Below are 24423 nucleotides of genomic sequence, written 5' to 3'. Positions count from 1 at the left end.
GTTAATACAGTTCTGCACTTTAAAAACTATTTCAGAGGTACATGTGTGTCCTTAGGAGTGTCCAGCAGGTGGCTGTGTTACATCACAAATTCAGAGGAAACAAAGTTTTAACAAAGTTTAGAAACACATTTCTAATGAATGAGTTTGAATGTGAGAAAGAGCCAAGAATCAAAATGTAAATTATAAAAATATTTTTAATGAAAACCCGTCACACTTAAATCTCACATTACAAACATAGCAAATAAAACTCAATTCAAAACACATTTGTATCTCAAAGTTTAAGAAAATGGTATAAAACTAAGTCAACCCTTACAGTAACTTCGTGTGGATGTTTGAGTTGTGGAATAAAATGTCAATGATGTAATGTTGTCTGGCTTGTGTTCATGTAAGTGATACTTTAAAACTAAAGTGAGAATAAAATATTTTTACCTGTAGCAGTGTAGAAACTTTATTTCAGAGCACTGTGCACCAGAGTACACTTAATTAAAAGGACATTTAAAGATGACGCACAATAAAGCCCCATAGGGTTAAGAAAATACCGTTACAATGTTTGTATCATGACTCATGAGGAGCCACATATTTACCAGATCTCTGCACAACACACAATACATTTAACTTTACACTGTTAAGCAACTTGAATGCATCTATTCAGGCTGAGTGAGCCATATGAATGAATTTCAAAGCTGTTTTTATTACAATAAGTGCTTTTCTCGTTAGAGTCACATAAGCCGAATTGAAGCATTACATCCTCATGATAGTCTAACAGTGTCATTTTCGTAAGGCACATTGTATTTTCGTAGATAAACAGGAAGGCACTAAATGGTGTGCTTTTTTAAACTAGATTCGGCATTAAGATAAGAATCTGAAACTGATTCGTGGCAGTCCACGTTCTAAAATGTTCCTAAAAACATGTCCGTGCACCTGTGCATAAAACCGTCTCATGTCTGGGAGCTGATCTGCTCCAGCTGAGGCACCAGCTCCTGAGCAGTCGGTCTGCAGCGACCGTCCCCGCTCCAGCAGCGGCCCAGCAGAGTCCTGCACTGCCGGCCCAGCTCCGACTGGAAGACCGGGTGCTCCTGGACCGACGGCCGCAGATTGTGGGCCACCACCGCGTAGAGCACGTGCTGCCGGTCCCCGGTGTAGGGCTGCTCTCTGGTGATAAGCTGCCACAGAGTGATCCCGAAGGAGAAGATGTCTGCTTTAGGAGACAGCCCCTCTCCTTTCAGCAGCTCCGGGGCTCTGTGCGTGTACGTGCCGCCGACGTGGCTCAGATGCGGGCTGAGACAGCTCACCTCGCACCTGTGGTCCAGTTTCAGAGAAGAACCGAAATCTACTATTTTGCACACGTCCTCCCCGGACACCAACACGTTGGCTGGCTTAATGTCCAGGTGCAGCACGCTGTGTGAGTGCAAGAAGCGCAGACCGCGTGCAATATCTGTAGCATACCTGAGGCACCTGTCCTCCAGAGGGTCACACCCACCGTAGATGATCTGCTGCAGGTTTCTGTCCCCCACAAACTCCATGAGCACCGCTCCGATGCTGCTATCGTCTCCGAAATCCGCTGGCATGCAGGTGGTGGCCGCGATGACGCGCACGACGTTCCGGTGGCGCAGGTGCGCCGCGTTCAGCTCGGCCCAGAAGCTCTGCCGGGACGCCAGCTTGTTTTTAGTGCACTTCTTGACTTTCTTCAGCGCTACAGTCTCTCCGAAGTAATCCGCCTTGTAGACGGATCCGAACCCTCCGGATCCCGCAGGCTGCACGGAGCGCAGTTCCTTCCAGTGGATCACCGTGGACCAGAGCCGGCTGGCGACCTTTCCGTGGAGCCGCTGGACGGGAACCTGTAAGGTGGATCCGGGGTTTCTGGTCAGCGGGCTGCTGCAGGTCTCCAGGTCCAGGAAGGGGTAGAAATCTTTGGGGAGCAGGCGGGTGACGGGGATCGGGGAAGGCATGGTGGGTGGGTGTGTGCAGTCTGTTGCTGACTGATCAGCTGGCGCTTCTTCTTTTTGAGTTTTTATGGCCGGTAGCAGCCAGCGTTAAAGGTGCATTACCGCCCCCTACTGTATTGGAGTGTGGACCAGAATTATCTAACCAAAAAAAAAAGAAATTAAGTTAAATGTTCTTTATTTTTTCTGTTTGTCTATAATTTGTGGTTGCTTTGTACGTATACCCCACTACAATACAGAGGTACATGGTGTACTACACTACACTACATTTATTGAATACCTTATTACAGATTTTGATTAAGGATGTGAAATATAATCAAGTGTTAAATCAGACTTTAGTTCCACCTGGAGTAAATTCACAAGCTACCCTGCAGTATACAAAGTCATTAAAACTAGCTGCACCTTTACCAGATTTGATAACACTTTTAATGATCAATCATTATAAAACATATCATATATATTATTCTGAAATGGACCAATCTGCACAATGACTACTTTTACTTTCGGGACTTTAAGTATATTGATGTTAATACTTTTTTACTTGAGTAACAGTTTGATTGCAGGACGTTTACTTGTAACAGAGTATTCCTACACTCTGGTACTTCTACTTTTACTACAAGTACAAGATGTGAGTACTTTTCCCCCCTCTGGTTAATACATGGTCCTCTGACCCTGCTGACATGCTGACTCCTGCAGTCCCAATTGTGTTGCCACTCCTTAAAAACATTCCTTTTTACTATTTATTTTGCTTCAGATTTGTGCACTTTCTGCTCTGCTCTCTCCCAGCAGAAGCCCCTCCATGCGGCCACAGCGCCCCCTGGGGTCCAGGAGTGTGAGGTACTTTCTGTTTGGGTTCAACGGGTTCATCCCGATGGTTCAACTCAGTTTACTCTGTGCAGCGGAGGAGGGCGGGGTACATCACAAACGTTCTGCATTCAGTGGTAGTAAAACACGATAATATGTATGTGTGTTTCAGAAAAAAAGTTACTACTCGGTGCGCGCGAGCCGCGGCCTGCTTAATTAGCCGCGAGACAGCTTTGTGCAGAGTCCAGTTTCAGAAGTGCACACTGACACATTTGAGCTGAGGCTGGGGGGAGGGAGCTGCAGAACATGTTACACAGCTCACAGCCTGTGTTTGTCCTTTTCACTCTTTTCACCGAGACTTTTCCAGCATGCAGGAATACATGATCACAGAGTGAACACTACTGCAGTGTAACATGCAGCTGATAACACAGGAGAGCAACAGGGAGCTGTCAGTTTGTTCATGTAAACTCTACAACTTATTTGTGCTAACCTCCTTGGCTGATCCACAAAAATAGGTTTCAAGCAAACAGAGTCATGATAAAGTGAGAGAAGGATAAATGTCAAGGAACACAGCAGGAATAGGAATTAGATAGCCTTCAGCGTGAAGTATACAGAGTAATGGGGTTGTTTAATATAACCACATGATTTTATCAACCAATTACATCAGTTTTTGGGACCAACAGCTTTCATTTGTAACTGATACATCCACTCCACTTCCACTGCAGTGTGCATAATCCTGAAACATTCAATACATCTCATATGTTTGAAAGTCTCTTCCACTGAAGAACAACATGGTAGCACAAACTGTCCTCAGAAGCAGTATGCTCAAAAAACATAGAATTCATGTTGTTTTTATTGTTTATTTCTTGACAGATCATACTTATTTAGGCTTCAGACAAGATGAAGTTGTGTATTCAAAGTGTCAGATTTGTCGAGATAAGTTCGGCAGTTTCTAGGTAGGGTTGTAGTATCATGACTTTAGGAAGTAATTGTTGGCTTGTTGCCATGCAGATGCAGCCAGTAGCTCTCTAAACTACCCAACAACATATGACTATATATTAGCTGGCTTGCTATATCTTGTGTTGTTGCACTTGTATCTTGTTTTCAGATTAGCTCTCTTATCTCCACTATCTTCTTGTATTTCCTCCTTTCTTCTTATTTAATGCTTGTCGTGATTTTAGGGTGTCTATTATCATCTGGACGGGGACAACAGCTGGAAATTAACCATGTTGGCTAAAGTCCCATTTACTGTTTTTGTAACAATTAATGGGGACTGTCCACGAAACTAAATTTAAAGAGATTTCATGTGGGCAGGACAACAAAGCCTAAAAGTAACCCCAGACTTACACAGAAGCAGACAAAACCACAAACAACGAGACGTAATAATAACCAAACAGACGCTCGGTTGTATCCTTCTCGTATGTTTATTGAACTTTCATTACATTGTGTAAAAACACTGGAGTTGACGACTGCAGCTCTTCTCTCTCATAGCAGCAAAGGTATGTAAATCAAATCAGGTTTATTCTGCCAGACAATAAATAATCTGCCTCTTTGGATGATGTCAAGGTTTAAAAAAACAACAGATAAAAGCTGCAGCATTCATTTTACACAACCTGTAAACATATACATATATATTCACTTATATATATACATATGTTTGTGTGAATTACTTTGCCCTATATTTATAAAAATACAACAGTAGTTTGTAAAATAGATTTGAAGTAAAATATTGAGAATTAGCAACGAGTCCATCATTGTCACAGGATGACATCGTTTCTGAACGTCCTCAGCTCTTTCTGAACGGCGGAGCTTCTCACCGTCATTTTCTTTTTCTGCCGAGTCACTCAGAGCCATCCCCCGCCATGACTCAGTTTCCCAATATCACAACACAACACAGGTGGGCAGGGGGGGGGGGGGGGGGGGGGGGGGGGGGGTGAGGGATGCATGTGATATTACAGGCAAGTCTGTAAAAAGACTACAAAAGTCACAGTACAATAAAAATATATGTCGCTATATAGTACAACCGGGCACACACGCCAACTGTTCAGCTAAACTGGATACTTTGTACAAACGATACACTTAAGAACTAGAAAAGAGGTCTGTAGCACCTTAAGGAGCTTTAGAAGTATGTTAGCAGCTTGATCCAATACCAAAAATATATTGCAGTATTGCAGTGTTTCTTACACATTCAATAAAGTTCACTGGTACCACTGAAGCTTATAAAGAAGTCTGACATGCTGAAGGTCTGTGCCTCTCACTGAAGAATCTCCTGGTCGACTTTGCCTATTCCTTTTTACCCCGGGGATTTAAAGTTAGCTTGAGAATTAGGAACTGATGTAGGACGCCAAATCTGGATCTACTTTCTCCAATGTGTAGGGATCTTCTATCTTTGATCCAAAGTTCATTGCTGTTACTTTCACAAAATCTAATCTCTTGAATCTGCCATGTGAGTAAAACACTAGCTGAGTGGATAATACATTTCAGGCAGAAATCACAAGGAAATATTCAAAATAAATGATAATATACTAAGTTGTTTTTTTCACAATGTCACACTGAGGTCAAAGGGTGACATAGTTATTTGACATACATTAAATGTATTTTTTAACATCTGATTAAACAGCCAATGAAAGGATAATACAATTAAGTGCTATATAAATGTCCGTTAAGCTTCATTATTACTTGTGTTCTTCCCTACACCAGCGATAGAAAAGGCACATTGTTTGTTAAAGACCCCCCAATGAGATACACAGAACACTTGTGCAAGTAAAGCAAAAATGACACTTTGATAGGAAAAAACACTGTCAAAATTGTACCTGTAAAAATAAAACATTTTATATTGTATTTACATGTTATTGTTCTCTAAAAGAGCTAAATATATCATCTATACATTTGTAATAAAGGTTTTAAACAAAAAAAAAAACGGTATTGGAGGAAATAAAGGCATTCAATTTACAAAAAGTGCTATGATTACAAACAAAAAAACAGGCTTGCTAACATCTTTTGTAAATCCACAAACCTTCACAAGATACAAATAGCAGACTTCCATAAATGCTTTGAAACATTCAACTTTCACATAGTGTCCATTCATGTCTCACTCAGGAAAGGAACCGGGGGAACTTAACACTTCTAGTTCATCATCATCATCATCATCATCATTTCTTTTGACTTTCAGAGCACAGAAACAACATGAGTATGTGAGGTAAATGATAACACTATTGGGTTATAAAAACATTTCATGGAGCTAAAATGCACTGCTGTGGTAGGGGGGGGGGGGGGGGGGGGGGAGTGAAGGTGTGGGGTGTAAAGTTCACATTTTTTGCCGTATGGTGTGCAGTCAGATATCTCTTGAAAAGTTGAAAAAGGACATCTTTGTTTCATGAAATGATATCAATCTGCTAAAGTATTTTCATCCTTCAGTTGCATTGTAGGTAATGATTGGCATTTCAAAAGAGTTTTGATACGGATACCAAAACATACATCTTACAAAATCTCATTTGTAATCTACAAAATAAGTTCTCATTTCAGGAACTATTGGGTCATAAGAAGTGAACACAGTAATGGATCTAAACACGTCTTTTTCTCAGCTTTTAGCACAGTGCTAAACACATTTCAGTCGACACCCAGCCCTGTTATATTGCTGCTTAACGATTGCTAGCACCGCGCGTTAATTGTATGAAAATGCTCGAAAACACCGAATATAACTGAAAACGGAGCCATTGTTTTTTACCTCAGTATCCCCAGCAAACCTTGGTAAAGTTGTAAAAATGTGTTTTTAAAGAGGACATATTGTGCTCATCAACCAGAGCCCAGTGTGCTCTGATTGGTTAGCTGGCCGGCTCTGTGGACTTAGCGGGATTTGAGCCTTAGCAGACCATTTACAGGCACACAAACCTATACACACACTACAGGAAAGGGAAAACCCCCAAAAGCAGAATAGGCCTGTTTAAAAAATAAAATATAACTTGTATTCTAGCAGCATGTTTCAATCTTTAAAAGTATTTCTGTGATCTCACAGATTTGACTGTTAGCCCACAATGAAAACATGTTGCCCAGGGTAACACAAATATGCCTTAAAACAAATGTTTTCCATCGGAAATGTGATTGAATCACACAGGGGTACTGAGGTCACAAATGATGCTAACCCAAACTAGCACTAACTATGATTATGTTAGCATTCGTTAGCATCTCTTCAACCTCCTTTTTCCACTTATTGGGTCCAATTATCGTCCCAAGTTTTCTGCATTTGCTTGTTCTAACACATCATTGAAGGTGTATTATGTTCAAACAGTTCAATATTTAAACCTAAGACACACAAGTTCTGCATTTCATATAATGACACTTCTTAGAAGTTTGATAGGAGTGTGACGTATTGATAAAAACACTTATGACCTTTGAGAAGTAAGGCACATCGAGGGTTACATAAACGGTGAATAGAGATGTGTGTGTGTGTGTGTGTGTGTGTGTGTGTGTATTGCTCTCTGTGTGGAAACAGGTGCTTGTTAACCAAATAACTCTACTATGTCAGCTTTGAGAATGTCGAGAATTAAGATAAAACTTGAGCAGAAAATCAACCAACTATACTAAAATGAAATGTCAAAGTGTAATACTGTTGCTCAGTAGTTCCTTCTCAGTACCTTGTCCATCATAATGTGAATTCACTTTAGCTAAATGGAATGATCAAAAGACCAGATGTATGTTTTTGAAGGTTTAAGCCTATTTACTACTAATTACTTGACTTTCTGATAATAAATGTAAGCTATTTTAAGTACGTTTTCCCAAATTCCAGGAAGGCATTGGTGTCTAGAATTTCACTACATATTTGAAATATATGTAATCCAGCATAGTGAGCATTATGTCGAACTTTACTGTACTGCGTAACACAAGCGCACAGTGAAGTTATCGACAAGATACGAGCATATGATCACTGTAATTGATCAACTCAAGTCATTCTATACAGATTAGACATTTATGAAATTCAAACACTGCCTTGTCAGTGTCATTTTTGATGTAATGAATAGATGTAAATTGGCAAAAAACATCCAAAACCTACAGTCTGGTGAAAGGTCAACTGTGATGACAGACGAACATCCCAAAGTGCTGCAGAACAACAATATACCCCATAATCTGTTCACTAAAACCGATCTATTCTAGGAGGTAAAGAAAATGTCACTGCAATGAAATCACTAATAGCAACCATCTATGTGAAAACTCCCAAAAGACTGATAAGCTCTCACCATGTTCACATTGTTGTGGAAAAGCAGGTTATTGTGTGTGTGGCGAGTTGTAACTGCACCAAAGGCCTTTGAATAGGTTAGATATCATAGAAATCAGAAGTTATTCAAGTTGTGAAAAGTAAGAAACAGAAGATTTGGATACTGGTTTGTAATATTTTCCTGCTATTATGTGAACATGTCATCATGGAGTAGTGGTGGTGAGGATTTGCGAATTCTTCAATAAAAGGCTTAATAGGTGGAATCTCAGCAGCAGCATTTAGAAAGCTGATTAAGGCAAACTGTGTGTGTGTGTGTGTGATTGTGTGTGTGTGTTACTGTAAGAGCTTATCATGATATATCTGCTTTGTACGTCTTTCGTATTAAGTGCTTCATCTTCAGACATGTTTAACTAGCATATTTTTTCTGAATAGCAGGGGGTGTAACTCAACGTGTGAGTGTGTGTGAGTGTGTGTTAGAGTGTGTGTGTGTGCCAGGCAGCAGTACATACTGGATCACTGGAAGGCCTGGTGGAAGCGGGGCAGTGTGGTGGGTGAGCTCAGGTTGGATATGAAGGAGGAGGGGAGCCTCTGCAGCGGACTCTCTGCAACCTCGGGGTCTTCAGGAGCCTGGGGGGGCATCTGGACCAGGGAGGGGGGCTCTTCGTTGGGAGGATAGGTGACGCCCACCCCCCCGCTGCCCCCCGCCTGGTTGTACGGCGGCCCGTTGAGTGGCAGGAAGTTGAAAAGCTGTGAGAAGTCCATCAGAGAGGAGGACGAGGCCAGAGAGTCTGCGCCGGCTGCTGCCATCTGGGAGGACATTTTGGACAGGGACCCCCCCTCGCCCGCTTCCTCCAGCGCGCCCACTTGAGGCTCCAACTCGAGTTTGGAGGAGGAGAGTTGGGGTTCTTGGGCTGCAGAGGATGAGGAAGGCATGCTGCTCTGCAACTCCATCAGGTAGGTCTCCAGTTCTCCCTTTAGATTCTGTTCCCGCTCCTGTGAGGAGACGCTGTATGAGGTAAAGTTGGAGCCCAGTGGGTACTTAAAAGAAAAAGGCAGCGTGGGGTTGGGGAAGGGCTCCGTGTCCAGGACGGGGCCCGTGTACATGAGCTGGTGCGGCCTCGGTGTCAGCATCCCCGGCAGCTCGCCCTTGATGCCCCCAGACGCCAAGTCAAAGACGACGGGCTCCAGCGAATCAGCCGGCTCAGTTTTCACCCTCAGCAGCTCCCGGGCGTGGCTCTTCTTCACGTGTCGCGTCAGGTGGTCCTTCCTCCCGAAGCGCTGGGCACAGTACTGACACAGGAAGTCCTTGCGTCCGGTGTGCACCACCATGTGGCGTCGCACGTCTTTCCGGGTGTAGAAGCGCCGCTCACAGTGCTCGCAGCGGTGCTTCTTCTCTTTGGTCCCACCAGAGGACTTGCCGGCGTGCGTCTTGAGGTGCTCCAGGAGGACCACGGTGCTGGGGAAGGGCTGCAGGCACACCTGGCAGGTGAGGTCTCCACTGTTAGCAGCATGGAGGGCCAGGTGCCGCTTGAAGCCCAGCTTGGTGTTGTAGCTCTTGCCGCACTCCTGGCAGCCGAACGCCTCCTTGTAGGGGTCGTGAGTGTGTAGGTGATTCTTTAAGTGATCCTTGCGGTGGAACATTTTCTCACAGTATGAACACTTGTGGTTTTTTTCTGGCGAGTGAGTTGCCATATGCCTTGGAACACAGACACATTCTATGAGCACTCAGAATCAAGAAGGCATGCTTTACATTACACACAAACACAGACACTAATATGCAAGAACAGATCATTGTGAACACTACTGAGCGTTATGTTAGCAAAGGTGTAAAGAGAAAAGAACATGCTGCTATGTGCTGTCTGTACCGTAGCAGCTTGTATTTGGAGACGAAAGCCTTGGTGCAGTCGGGGTGGGAGCAGCGGTAGGGTCTCTCTCCGGTGTGAGAGTACGAGTGCACCTTCAACTTCTCCAGGCTGTTGAAAGCTTTCTGACACTCCTGGCAAAGGAAATTCTTTTTGGGCTTGCCCTCTGCTCTCCGGCGCCTCCCTGTGGGCGGCGTGAGCTTGGTTCTCTCCAGGACGTGGTCACGGTGGCCCTGGGTTCCCGTGGCCATGGCACTCTAAGGCTGACCGGCTACATGGACAGGGGCGCAGAGCCCGGCTACTTCTGATGTGATTACTCTCTCCAGTTTTATGTGCTCAACACCGCCCGGACTCAGGGGCCTGAGAAAGAGAGAAAGAGAGAGAGAGAGAGAGAAGATGGTGAATGGTTTGGTTTCAGGTTGCTGACGGTACAACAGACATTAAAACCTAAGTCATAAATCAACTGATGTGAGGAATGACAAAACAAGTTGAACTGGATGCCTTTGGATTACATGACTTATAGATCTTAGATAACTGTTTGCATTCAAATGGGTAACAACTGGCTCAGTTGACTCTGGGTTTTACAATCACAATGGTTTAACTCAAAGGCTATCTGAACTACAAGCAATAGAATATATGAGCTCAAAAGATACATGAGGGGAAAATAAATGTAAGCACAAGCAAAAGGTGATCTTCAGCAAAGTTAACTATATGCAATGTAAGCACACAAATTAAGTTAAATGCTGTAGAAAACTCTAGAAATAACAACCAATGTAAAGTAGTTGGCTATAAAATATGTGTGTGTGTGTGTGTCTAGCATAAACTGAAAATGGCACTTTTAATGATTAGTTTTTTTTAGAACGACAGTCGAGTTATATGTTTTTATCGAAGACACAGCCGAACTCTGATGCCTCAAACTATGAATTCTCCTTTTTTTGTCATTAGGAGGATATAGGATTTAAGTCAGCTGGAAAAACATCCACCAAAAGCACTAACTACTGCTGCCACAGGGGGATTATTTTAAAAATGGCTGCCTGAGATGCAAAATGTGTAATGCTTCTATACCTTTAACCACTTCCACATGACTTCCTTATACATAATACCTTTTGATTCTCCTACACCTTGACTTTGGCAGTTTACCAGCTACCATTACTTACAAATATTAAAAAGGATATTAGATTATATAAGAGGACAAATACATTCTAATGAGTTAACTTATAATAGAAAATTATGTTTTTCAAACTGTCTTTTGTTGTTGTATCCCTTGCCTTAGATCACATGTGTCAAACTCAAGGCCCGGGGGCCAAATCAGGCCCGTGGTGGATTTAATTTCGGCCCGCAGGATAATTTCTAATTACTATTAGATCTGGCCCGCCGGTATATTGCACGCACACCTTCACTCAACCCTGAGGGTTTCCTCCGCTCAGAGCCTGACCCCAAACATTGATGAACTTGCACCCAAGATGAGATGCCAAGTATCTGAACTAGCATCACAGAGCAGCACACTGAGTTTCAATGGATGTTTCCTTCTGCACTTTTTCTCTCATGACAACAGGGCATGTTTGTTTTTTTCTTTGAGGGAAATAGTTTTTTTGAAGCTGTTGTTGGCCTGTGGAGAAATGTAATCATAAGAAATGACTCCGGAAAATCTGCAGATAGATCCATAAGAAATGAATGCAACTGATTATTTAATGTTTAATGTTGTTTTTATAGGCAATCATTTAAGCTGTGTTAGTTCCAGGTTTAATATGTGCAATAAGTTCATTTCAATAAGTTCTGCAATAACTAGTACCGATTTTTTTATTTTGGCCCACTGTGTATTTGAGTTTGACACCCCTGCCTTAGATACACACAAATACAGATGAATAGATCTGATCTGTCATCACACATTGTATTTTACAATTGAAAACTTACAAAATACACAGAGATTTATCAGTCTGCACATGTTTATATGATATAATCTTATTATGGAAAGAATACTCATATCTACTAGTACAAAGTTGATACTACATTATCCATGTAGCACACTGCTTCATTGTTACTGCACAAAGGGCTGACATTTCTTTATGAATGAAATTAGAATTGTTGTGTAGCTTTTGTTAGAAGAATAAATCCTGGAGCCTTTCACTCTTGAAACAGAGATTTATTACAAGCCCTTGTCTCTGAATTGATTCATACTTTTCTACCAGATATTATCTAAATTACTGCAAATATCTGGATTGATAACAGCCGTCTGTCCTGCAGTAATAAAGACTTATTAGTGTTTTAAATGTAAAATAAGATTCACTATGCATTCAATTGTTTTTTATTTTAACAATTTTAAGTAACATAATGATATTAATAATTATTATTCTTATGTGTCTTTATTTATAGCAATTAGCAACTTGTCATAACCGTACCAACTAAATATAAGTATTCATCAATATAGAAACAAATCTTAAATATCTTGCATATTCTTATACATTTTTTAATTAAAAGTGTACAGTACTAAAAGTAATAACAAAATGCCCTGTGTTTGATAAGACCATGGTTTGGGGAAAGTTGTCATATTTACTGAAACACACGTTAACAAACATTTGTTTCGGGGCTAAGATAAGTTGCTAAGCACATCAAAAATGTCTGTTTTATTAAGGCTGCAATATTGATCTCATTACTAACAATTACCTTTCTTCAGAAAAGCTACAGAAACAACCCAGGCATAAGGAGGATGTTTTTACTTGTACTAAATCAATTATCTTGCCTTCAAAAAAACTAAAGCAACTCATTTTAAAGGGTCATTATCAAATCAATTCAAACATTTATAAACAGAATGATGCAAATCCAAATTCATTTCCCACATCTTGTCAAAGAATGTTACATATTTGAGAAACTCAGAAGGCTCACCAAGCCTTTATAGCATAACTATAAGCTAAGCTAAGCTAGACAAATGTATGAATGCTCCCAAGATCTTAATTATTTCTCCTAATATCTTATATAGAACATTTGTTTTAGGCATCGACTAATTATAGTAATTTATAATGGCTAATAGCAAACTTCTGCATCAAAGAAATAATCATTTTCTCTCATGCTACTAGTTCTGCCTTACATTAGCATCATTAATGACTACATGCAATCAGATTGATATCAGTAACAACGCAAACGTCAAAATCATGCCATGGTAAATACAGAACAATTACACATTAATCCATATCAGCACTTTAAGACAGGTGTAAACAGAGACTTGAGCCAACACTGACAACACACTTCCTCTCAGTGACTGTTTCAATATCACTTTTACAAGCAGCCACACCAATGCTCTGGCGGGCTACACCTCGATAACACCATGGGAGATGCTTCTGATGCCTAGTAGCTTGAGTGTAACGCTTATAACACCGATATCCTGCACCACATCTCCTACATAGCCATTTCTAATGTGCACAGTGCAACCTGCCACACCGCCAAAGTGAACACACGTCCTTTAAAGAGCAACAAGTCGGGGCATCGCATAATTACTCTGCCTTGACTTCTCCCTCCATTTTGCTGCTTTATTGACAAGCAATTGCCGTGTGTTGTTTACGAGGGTTGCAGCGGGTAGTAGCCGACCTGTCATGTGTGTGTCTGACACCGGGATCGATACTTGCAACGGGTTAAAAAAGCCATAAAGCTAAAAGGAGAAGCATGACAAAATGTCACTGTAGCCGCTACATGGTGGCATTACGGTTTCAGAAAAGAGATGCTGGAATCGATAAGTGTAAGTTGGCACAGCTTGTGATACAGTGTGAAAATGAGGTGAATATCAATGTACATGCAGATAAAAGTGATAATGACGTTATTGCCGAAGTAAAGTGCGCCTGTTCCTGTACGTGTTTACCGGACTAGCGTTGTTATTATATTTTTTTTAAATAAACTAAGTTAGGAGGCAACTTTGCTCAACTTTCCTACGCTACTGGTTCCGGTGGTCTTTAATGTTCGCGGACACGCACCGTGACACTAATACGACCAGTGACATAATTTATTTTAATAAATATCAAAGCGTGTGCCGTCCCCTGCTTTTCTCTGCGGTCCTAAACTGGGTACTGATTAACACAAACTTTTTCCCCAGCTCACCCCTCTCTCATAATTTAAATAACCCCGATATTTTAATTCAAGAACAGGGTAACCGCTCACTTAATTCACATCAAACTTACCCCGGTCGCTTTAACATTCTTTCTGTTGGGTTTTTCTTCACTTTCAACTATTTTCCGAATTTTTAATAATTTTTTTCTCATATTTTTTGCTAGACGCGGCGGGCCTGAAAATTGTTTGCTTTCCCCACTTTCGAGCAGCCATTGTGTATGCGCTGCGATTCAACCCAACTATGACTTAGCCACGCCCACCTGAAATCCCGCCCACTCGCCACTCTTTTGATTTGTGTAAGCCGCTGCCACTTTCTCCTCAGTGTCAGCTACAGTCCATTTCAGTAAAACTCATTTTTGGACTTGCTCGATGCACTGTCAATCGCTTAAATGTGGTTTAGTAGAATTTACAAGGATAGGAAGACTAACATGGCTGCCAAGATATCCCATTGGCTCACAGGGTTGTCTGTCATTCTGTTAGTTTTCCGGTGCTCCTATTGGCTGATATCGCTGTCAGTTGTCTCTGACGGTGCGGGTGATTTTCCTGGTGCGCTGTTGCAACAAATAGAGAAGAGTTATCTTGAGCATGAAGGGGAGGTATCAGCCTATGGGTTGTGTTGCTTTACTTTAGCCACATGTATGCTAATGTATAGCTGCTCACTAGCTCTTTAAAGCAACATTCTTGTTAGCATTTCAAGGGGATATACATCATAACATAACATTTGAATAGCTAGCATTAGCAGTTATTTTGGTCCTTTCACACACGGGATACTCTTCACTGGTGTGGATATTACGCTTATCCACAATTCATTAGACTACTGCAGGATACAAGTTGTTATCATTAAAAGGTATGTATTAACTTTGTATAGCTTTTCCCATTTACCTCATTCCATCTTAATGCACAGTCGCTATAAAGTTTGAATGGAAGCTGTTTGGTAACATCAATGAAGGTCAACATGCTACTATGTAGCAACGCTACATGGTGTAGTGGAGGACACCAATCTCCATTGAATAATTTGGGAAGTCTAGTAAAACGTGTTATTTGTTAAATGTACACCACCTGTCGACACGATTGAAGACATTTCCTGCAAGAGGAAGAAGCCAATTTCAATTCGGCATATATGTTACACGCCAAGCTGACATATTTGTAATATTACTAGTCCTATAAAACATGGTTTAGTTTCTGTTTACCTTTGCACCACTTACACCTTATGTGGTTAGTGATAGCAACATTTGTACACCTAAAGGGAACAATTTTTTGTAACACATGGTTATGTGGTTTTGTGGAGTTTAACTTCTGATAGACATTATGAATATGATGTATCATAACTGTATTTTTGATCCTTTGGGGGCCATTTGGGACCCTTTCTCAAGATACAGACATTTAGATTGTCCAACAACAATATTACAGTTGTTTCAAAGATTTGCAAGTTTTAGTCTGCTGACTTTATTTAAATATTCAAAGTATTACTCTGCTGTATGTTTTACATTCATCCCAGTAACATGTGATTCATTAATAGTAATACATGCACCCATACAATAGTTAAACAACGACACTGTGCATAAACTGAACCTCATTTTCCATCTTTGCAGATCCCAATGGATAAAAACATACGAAAGCTTCGGAATCAGGACAATAACCCATGCATAGACGTACGTTTACCTACCCTTTACATCTTGCTTTGTGTCGAACATCGGCCTGCTGCAAGGTAACTGTGTTTATAATTTTCTAATCCTGAAACTTGTTTCTCTTTTTCAGGAAAGTGATGCGTCCCAGCAGTGTTTGAATGTCAACAGCTATGACAAGAGCATGTGTACAAACTATTTCCTGAGATATAAGAGCTGTAGGAAATACTGGGTGAGTGCATGTTTCCAGGATCAAGGAGAACACACTGGCTTTCTCATGTTTACCTGTGCATGGCTGGGAAGTCAGCAGTCATTGATGCTGCAGTAGTGACACCTACTGGTGGGTCAGGGTGTCTGCACAGTGAGAGGCATAGGGGAGGTTTGTCCTCAGTTGGGTCTGCAATACAGAGAGAAATGGGCCGGAATCAGAGTAAAGTCTATTAAAGTTAAGATACAGTTGATAAAAAGGGGAGTCGTAAGCATCAGCTTTCCTATATTTGCGGAAAGGATTACGAGGAAAAAAACAATAAACGTAAATTGTTGGAAGATGCACAAGACAGATTTAAAACAAACTTCTTTAAGACATGCACCGTATTATGTTAATGTGATCATTATTTCACATGTATGTCTAAATGAGAACAAAGGTCACCAGTGATCTTGTGAGATCTTTAACAATTGTAACGCTTAAAAGAAGTTAGTATAATTTAGTTTACGTTTTTGTCTTCAAATTCCCCAGAAAATGTATTCATTGATTTTATTTAAAACAAGGTTGCACAATAACACAAACCAACTTACTGATCAATGCAGGGATAGTTCACTGATCTGCAATTTAAAATGTATTTTTTCTCAATGGTGGCTTTGAAGAGAACACATATTCCAGTTCCTCTAACTAATCATTTTTACCTGTGTAATATATATAAAGTATTTTTAATTTGTGTCTGTTTCCTTGTAGCAAAACATAATGGTGCAGCGGAGAAGAGAAGGAGTGAAACCGGACATGCCGACGGCTGCAGAGAGGCAGGAGATGATCGCTGCTATCGGAGGGAAACCTTACTGATTTCAGCAGAAACTCCCAGACACTGTGAAGGCCAGCGGGGCCCGGACATTTACTACAAGCTGTGCTGCTGCACTGGCTGGGTTCACACTGACCCAAAGCCTGACCCATCCTAAGCTCAGGGCGTGTGGAAGTGCCCGGTTACTGGTCTGTTGTGGAATAAAAGGGAAAAGGAGAGATTTCACAGAAAGATATCAGATGTATTATTTATTGAGGAATAAAAACAATGGGACATGAACTGAAACATCATTCAATTAGCTTTATAAGCTGTTATGTCCCATGTAATGGTATTACAGAAGTTGCACTGTAGTCACAACTGTTGAGATGAATATTTAATCTTATCTTGCCTATGAGAACTGTATATTCTACAGTTCTCATATGTAAAAGTAGGTCTACTTTTTTTTACAATTTGCCAGTGTCAAGGACTACTTCGTCTTTGAAATCTAAAGCATTGTGGGTACTAGCTCAGCTGTGGATTCTACCTGGCCAACATGTTGAAGTCTGCAGCATGTGTGATGGACATCTACCATGTGTCTTTCCTAAATAAAAAAGGAGTATTGTAGCATTGTCAACTCCGAGTCCCTCCCGGATGACTGAACTTTTCACCTTATCCCTAAGGGAGATGCCAGCCACCCTGCGGAGAAAACCCATCTCGGCCGATCGTGGATACAAGCGGCCCGAGTCAATCTCCTTTCGCATGTCATACTAGTTATTTTTTTGCATAAAAATCATGCATGTATTCTGTCCTGTATCATTCCCTGCTATTCTTTGCCTTTTCCTGTTCTCCCAAAAAACTAAGATAGTCGGTCATGAAAAACAACAATTAGCTTTCTGGTTGATACTGTAATTTCTTACAGAGCAATTCTTATTTTTTTGTTGCTGTCGAATGACGTAGGCTGACACGTGTTTTTAAGTAGTTCTGAAAAGGTGAAATAAATACTTTACATTAAGTTATTTTTGTGTTGTGTAAATAATGATGTAATGCTTTGGAAAGGCAAAGAATAATATAAATATATGTACATTTCACCTTTATTTTTTATTTTACAATTGCAGGGAAACATGATCAGTACATGCATAATTAATGATTATGCAAAAATACAAATGTCAACAATGATGAACACTAATATTAAGAACAATACAAATGTATTATTGGTCTTATTGTAATTAGCTTTTACAAACCTATTGTAATCAATCGAGAATATACCACAAATTTGGGTTAGCGTAAATATACTCTTCTTTATTTTGTGTTCATGCAGTTGAAAGACTTTGTAACACTTGAACTTATAAAAGCAGGCATTTGTCATTGCCAGGAAAAAAGGGTAATTTTATTCAGATAGTACAACAGAAACAGAGAAAGGACTTGGTCAGCATGCAAATACAAGGTCTTAATTATCCTCAGGATAGAAAATGTGCTCTGCCAGAGATGGAAAACCTTCTCAAATAAGATGGAAACAACCAACACTGGTGGGATTTTGGTAACAGTATGACTACCCTGGACAAAGTTACAGTGGGAGTGCCAAATCCGGCAGCACCAACACCTGGTCTGCCACATGTGGAAGCCCCTCTTTAGTTTTTCACCTGCTGAGCCCAGAGTAAAATGCTTTTGTGTGCACAAACTACAGGTGAACAGCTAACACCAGTGTGATTTTGGTGGGAGTACGACTACCCTGGACAAAGTTATAGTGGGGGTTCCAAACCAGGCAGCTGCACCACCTGTTCTGCTGAACATGGGCTGTAGAGAACCGTGCAGATCTTCCCTAATGACACCAGGATTAACCTTGGTCCTTGTCTAAAAAAAAGAGAACATTAACAGTGTGAGAGAGGCACAGATACAATAACAATAATACATTTTGTTTGAGGGCACCTTTCAAAATATTCAATGTCACCTTACGATGCACAAATACATAAAATGACATTCTAAAATGCAAGTGAGTAAAGCCAGTTTGAACTAATTATTCGTTAGGCTTGATTTGAAATAACACAGTGTCTGACTATATCATATAATGTGATATCATTACTTGTCATGTTCAGTGGCGCTGCAAGACACTCTGGGGGCCCCAGGCAGAAGAGACATTTCCTTTTTGGTACTTCAAATCAAACTGTGAATCAAATGGTGTTATCAGCACATACTTTATTTGACAGAGTGGACGTTACATTATTTTTTTCACATTTCAAAACCTCATTTTAGAATAACAGTTTAGTAAAGCTGTCTGAAATGCTTAAAAACATAGCGAAAAGAACACAAGAGAATTCGCCCTGAGAAATAATGAAAGATGTATCAAACAAACCTTGCAAACTTAGACCAATCATATACACATATACAATATTAATGACTCTTAATGTTCATAAACTAGACTTCAGATTATTTATCACCATTGATGAACCAAAAAGGAAATGATATCGTTTCCAAACCGTACTATGCCGTACAAATCATTGAAATGTCTGGGAGTTTTCGCTTTAAACTGTGCGCGCATCCGCGTCCATATATCCATATATCTCGGCGGGCATGCATATTTCGGCACAACCATGGATGTATAATAGCAAGCACAACACCGGCAAGCCTTCAGTTTACGGCACAACACCGGTGTTGCGTAAAGTCTAAAGTCTGTTTCCTGTCCATGTGTTTTCCCGCTCACCTGAAGCTGCTCCATCACCGGAGTGAGGCAATAAAGGACATACACGAACTCTGGGTAGGAGGAGAGTAACCGAGACCTCAACATAATCTCAGGTAACTTTATCAACTTTATCTGTAGCCTACTGTCGACATATGCTTAGAATAAAAGCAGAATAAAGTAGTTAATGAAGCAGATACATTAAAGTAAAATTAATTCCAGGTAACATTATCTAACAGACAAAACTACCTTAAGGTTAATTCAGTTGTAATTACCTGACATGCTAATGCTATACAGCAGGCTAACTCATTGCTACTGTTGACACATTAATGTTACTTTTTACACTTTATAACTCTCATTACAGAGAGTTCAACTGTCACTCACAGGTATTAAAGGTTATAGTTGAAACTGCATTGTTGTCTGTGGAGTGTAAATATGATAGCAGTTGGTGTTGAAACAGTTAATCAATTAATTTAATTAATTTTGATCAGGTAAAACATTATTTTGTAGTATCTGAAATGTGAAGATTTGCTGCTTTTTCTGTTTAAACATGTTTGTGTGTTGTGTAAATGCCTTAAACTCGATATTTCATGGACCTAACAATTAATGAAAGGGATTATCTATAGATTGACCGATAAAGAAGATAATAAGTAGCCTTAATTTGTAATTTTGCAGATAAAGACATTTGAGCACAGAGAGATTTTTAAAATAGTTTAAATCAATTTTGCTACAGGTGTTACTGCTCAGTTATGGTTTGATTTGACGCCTAAGTATCTTTGTATCCCTGATTGACAGGTAACCCTCACACACTGTGACTATTACTGGCAGATTTGCTGTGAGTCCACAGACCTCCATCAACCTGCTCATGGATGTGTACGTTGATCTCTGCTGTTCATTTGGGTAAGCTAAAGATTTCCTACCAAAATCAAAAATATGTTGTACTGGATTATAGTATCCAGAATACCATGGTCAATGGAAACAGAAGTTATCAGTTGTGTTATCTTAAACAGCTCAGGAAATTACCATTTAGATATGAATCTCATTCCTCCCGTTTCCTCAGACTTCCTGTGTGGATAGCATCGGTGCTAGACGCTGCCAAACACCTGAGGTCTGACCATGCCCGTCGGAAGAAGGTCTACAGGATTCTGCAGAGGAAACTGGTCAGTGCTCATGTAATAAAATCCCATGTGGAACAACCATTGCTTTTTTCATGCAAGTTTTGGAAACTAAAAAAGACCATTGAGGTAAGGCAAAAACTAAAAAACTTCTCTTAATATCCTTCTCCCTTTTGTTCCAGAGGTTTCAAGGGGTCGGTGTGAAGAACGGGGGTGTGTGGAAGCCCACGTACGTTTACCCCGAAGAGGTCAAAAAGTTGATCCGTTCTGTCTTCTCAGAGGACATCCGGGACTACCCTGACCCCAGGCATGATCAGGTGGGTGTGAGATGCTTTCACAACTAAACAAATAGATTATAGGTAGCTCTGAAATAGTTAAAAAAAACACTGACATTGAAAAAAAAAACTGAAAAAGAGTGTCAATAATTAATATTGAATTCTTATTTTTCAGTTATTGTTCAATTCAGCTCGTGGTCAAAGAGGTAATCCTGTGTAACTGTGTTTGTGTGTGTTTCAGGTGGTGTACCTCACTGTAGAGGATATGCACAAAGTTAATTTAAACTAAAGTCTGTCTATTTAATTGTCTTATCTGTGCTGATGTACAATTTACAATTATAGACCAGCCCCAGTTTTGTTTTGTGTGAAGATTATCTCTGGGAAGGTTTGGTTTATTGTTAGCATGTTTAAAGATGTGTGACTGTGTATACATTATTGGTTGTTCTGCATGTTACAGTATGCAATCATTGTTACGTTTTATCTATTGGCCGTTTCAGGGTTGAATTTTCCGTTTTTCTGAGACTGTGCACTGGCTCTTTATTAATCAACAATGCTGCAAAACTATTTTAATTAAAAAGAGACTTCACATTCTCTATATCATTGTCTTTCTTACAGGCTCTTCACACTAACACATTTCACAGCTCTGTGTTTCAATGTTCTGACTAGATGAGAGTCATGTGTGATAAAAAAGGGAAATTCATGATGAACTTAACTCTTGTTTTGTCTGACCCAGAAATAGAAGTAAGTCGCTTTTGTAGCTTTTTGGGAGTAACGACAAGGGCTTGTTTTTTTTAGCTCACCACACAGTGTTGAATTATGAGCTGTCACTTATTGGTCCACGACTAATGTGCATCATTTGTCTCCATTAAGGTCAATCAAAAGACACATTTATCATTACACAAGAGCAATACATTGGTGTTTAAAAAAAAAAATAATGTAGTTAAGTGGAAAAAAACTGATGACAAAGTGATAGAGCACCTGTGAGATATTAAAACAAAAATCCCAATTAGTACTATTTAAGTTAAACATTTTAATTATTATTTAGCAATTAACCATGCAGTGTGCCAACAAACACAATGAATCATGATCATGGCTTCTTTGGGAAAACTTATCTGAATGTGTTAAAATATTCTACCACCATGTGGCGCTGTAAGCCTGCACACTGTGAAGGCTATAACACAATTACAGCACAGGCAGCAGATATTCAGCGTGGATTTGAAAGGCAGTCATGGGACTTTTAATTTGAAAGAATAAACGCGTTTCCGCTCGAAGTTGCGGCTCAGTTAAATCTTCGACGTGCGCGTGACCAGGTCCGCAGCTAGCATCACCAGAGTGGAGAGGAGACAAGTTGACAGCAGAGCAGAAAGCATGGGAAACTATGTTAAAAGTAGCAGACAGTGCTCCTGGAAAAGTCTGAGGTACTTTTAGGTGGACTGAAAACTTTTCCCGAGCCACATACCACCTCACAGCAGCGGGAAACCATGATGGATAACCAGGGAGGTGACAGAGAGTCTGCCGCGGGGAGCAGTGTGTCAGCCCGGGGAGAGGAGCCCAGCAGCGGGGAGCTTCCTCCGGAACTCACCTGTCCCCCGGAGGACTACCGCATCGCGAAGTTCAGCCTGGCTGCCTACCTGCTCTGCTGGGCCCTGCTCAGGTGGTACCAGGTGAGAATATTCTGATATTTACACCTAACATGTTTGGCTGTTAAATTAGTAAATGTGTCTAGAGGGAGGTGTAAACAAACTCGGGTCCTAACCTGGAGAGATGTACAGAATTGGGTGTCAGTCACCAAATTAAGCTAATAAAACAGAATGCTATCAGTTAAGTAATTATTAATGCTTTTTACATGCTTACTGTTGACTGCAGTAACATTGCAGATATTATTCAGCAGTCTGTTCTCTTCTGTTCCATTTGTGACTATTTGGCACAAACATATCAATTAGTGATCTGGCCAAAGAACATCTGAATACATTCTCTTCACTCTTGCAGTGTCAATTAACCTCCATAATAGAATAAGACAAAAAAATGGAAAAATTACAAGCTGACATAATATCATACTGCCTCAGACATGATTGGTTTCTTTTTTTCTACCTTGGCTACCATGCTGCTAGGGTTAAAAACACAAACACTAGATAGTTATTTCATGCATTGCAGGTTATTATGACTGCATCATCGAGTGCAATGTGTGTTTATTGCAAACCAGGTGCTATTATGTGTAATTTAAGTGAATCCACTGTTCATATTGACGTCATCCAGGAGTCCTGACCTGCAGTTCATGAAGGTTTGTCATGACTAGCTGCACATTGACTTGACAAAACCATTATCTGGCGTAATAAGACCAGGGCGTGTCAGGAGAAGGGTGGACCCTCAAGGCGGAACATCTTCATAGATTTGGCTCATGTTCTTGTAGATGCCTCAGTGGTTCACCCATAAGTCCAAAACCTTGCATCAAGACTGAATCGTCCTTAATAAGAGCCATCAAAACAGTAAATGCATATGTTTGCAATAATCAGCATGCTGTGGTTTCAGATTGGAAGATTGTTGTGTTTACACATGAAATCGTTATAGCTGACAGTTGGACTTTTCAGTGGAGAAACCTGTTTCGAGCCGCTGAGCCATATCCAGACAGTTTAAGAGGCCAGACCGATGTAGTGACTATGACTTTGGTGACTTCTGCACAACATCTGATGTCATGGCTACATGGCTCCTTTATAAATCACAGGAAATTCATGATTGCGAAAGTATCCCTTCTACAATGCACATTTCATTTGGTGTGATAAGTGCCAAACTGCCAATGCAAAACAGCTGCTTCTATTTTAAGAGACCCATTGTAAATTCTGACATCATTCAGGTGTAGATGCACGAAGGCCTGACCCGACCTGCACTTCATCAAGAAGGTTTCTTCATGACTCACTGCACATTGACTTGAGAAACCATTAGCAGGCCTAATCAGAGCGGGGCGTGTCGGGAAGAGGGAGGACCCCCAAGGTGGAACATGTCCATGGACTTCTTGTCTTCTATAGCGCTGACTGCAGGAACAAGCAAAGTCATGTTTTAAACCTGCCCGCAGGCTCTGCTTTTCCCAGCAGCTGCACAAGTAGAGCGACTCACATACAGACAGACAGATCCACCTCTACACACCCAAGAATACCACTTTTCAGATCATTAACATCTGCAGACATGCAGCGTGAACATGTGTCTGGTATATAAGACTGAATGGAAACACTTGATTAGCAGTCGACAAAACTACATCATAAGTTGCCTTTTGCCTGGAATGACCTCAATATTTGCTTGATTTAATCTCAGCGAGTTTTGAAAAGCTTTCACGTTATTCTTAAAATAATCCCAGTAATTGGCCACCAGGAAGGAAGATCATAATAATTTAAACTCCATGCTGACTCATTGATTCTGGTATCAACTGCCTCCTCTCCTTGCTCTGTTTTTGGTTTTTTCTTTTTGTTAAATCATAGCCTTTCGACGTCAGCATGGCTTAATAAGCACCTGCTTATTAGCACAGACGTGATCCAGTAATACTGTGGCATTTGAGCAATTTATTACCCATGACCACCCGCGCTGTAACACATGATATAGTGTTGTGTTCATTTTATTGTGTCAAGTCTTCATGTGGAATTTCTGTCTTCAAAGCACAACAGAGGAACCACATGTGTCAGTGACTGCATCTTTAAGAAGTGCAGGGGTTAACACGCAGTTTGTGAGAACACCAATGAAACGTTTTATGCTCTTTTGCTGCTCTTGAAACTTCAAACTGAGACTCAGAGTCTATGAGAGCTGCTCTGAAAACACCTGGTGACAAAGAGGCCACACA

General features: G+C 40.6%; 4 protein-coding genes across 5 annotated transcripts in view; 2 read left to right on the top strand and 2 right to left on the bottom strand.

Annotated features, from left to right (window-relative positions):
* Positions 1–176: 176 nt before the first annotated feature.
* On the bottom strand, positions 177–2007 carry mos (v-mos Moloney murine sarcoma viral oncogene homolog). The gene has a single exon (XM_034147438.1). It carries the CDS (start codon positions 1947–1949, stop codon positions 939–941), a length of 1011 nt encoding a protein of 336 aa, XP_034003329.1. The 5' UTR covers positions 1950–2007; the 3' UTR covers positions 177–938.
* A 4021-nt stretch (positions 2008–6028) lies between these two features.
* On the bottom strand, positions 6029–14392 carry plag1 (pleiomorphic adenoma gene 1). Its single transcript, XM_034147425.1, has 3 exons — positions 13988–14392; positions 9825–10181; positions 6029–9655 (listed from the first exon to the last, which is right to left on the bottom strand). Exons 2-3 carry the CDS (start codon positions 10070–10072, stop codon positions 8473–8475), a joined length of 1431 nt encoding a protein of 476 aa, XP_034003316.1. The 5' UTR covers positions 10073–10181; positions 13988–14392; the 3' UTR covers positions 6029–8472.
* Positions 14393–14488: 96 nt separating this feature from the next.
* On the top strand, positions 14489–17621 carry chchd7 (coiled-coil-helix-coiled-coil-helix domain containing 7). The gene is made up of 4 exons (XM_034147457.1): positions 14489–14763; positions 15509–15568; positions 15675–15773; positions 16494–17621. Exons 2-4 carry the CDS (start codon positions 15515–15517, stop codon positions 16596–16598), a joined length of 258 nt encoding a protein of 85 aa, XP_034003348.1. The 5' UTR covers positions 14489–14763; positions 15509–15514; the 3' UTR covers positions 16599–17621.
* A 4283-nt stretch (positions 17622–21904) lies between these two features.
* The window catches only part of arhgef4 (Rho guanine nucleotide exchange factor (GEF) 4), a 70147-nt gene continuing 67628 nt past the window's right edge, over positions 21905–24423 (top strand). For both annotated transcript variants that reach the window (XM_034146888.1, XM_034146881.1), the window contains exon 1: positions 21905–22261. In XM_034146888.1, coding sequence (XP_034002779.1) covers positions 22079–22261 — 183 coding nt within the window. In that variant the 5' untranslated portion in view covers positions 21905–22078. The remainder of the gene's footprint in view (positions 22262–24423) is intronic.

This window comes from Trematomus bernacchii, unplaced genomic scaffold (assembly GCF_902827165.1).
Source record: "Trematomus bernacchii unplaced genomic scaffold, fTreBer1.1, whole genome shotgun sequence".
Classification (NCBI taxonomy): Eukaryota; Metazoa; Chordata; class Actinopteri; order Perciformes; family Nototheniidae; genus Trematomus; species Trematomus bernacchii.
This window is presented reverse-complemented; position numbering and strand designations above follow the sequence as displayed.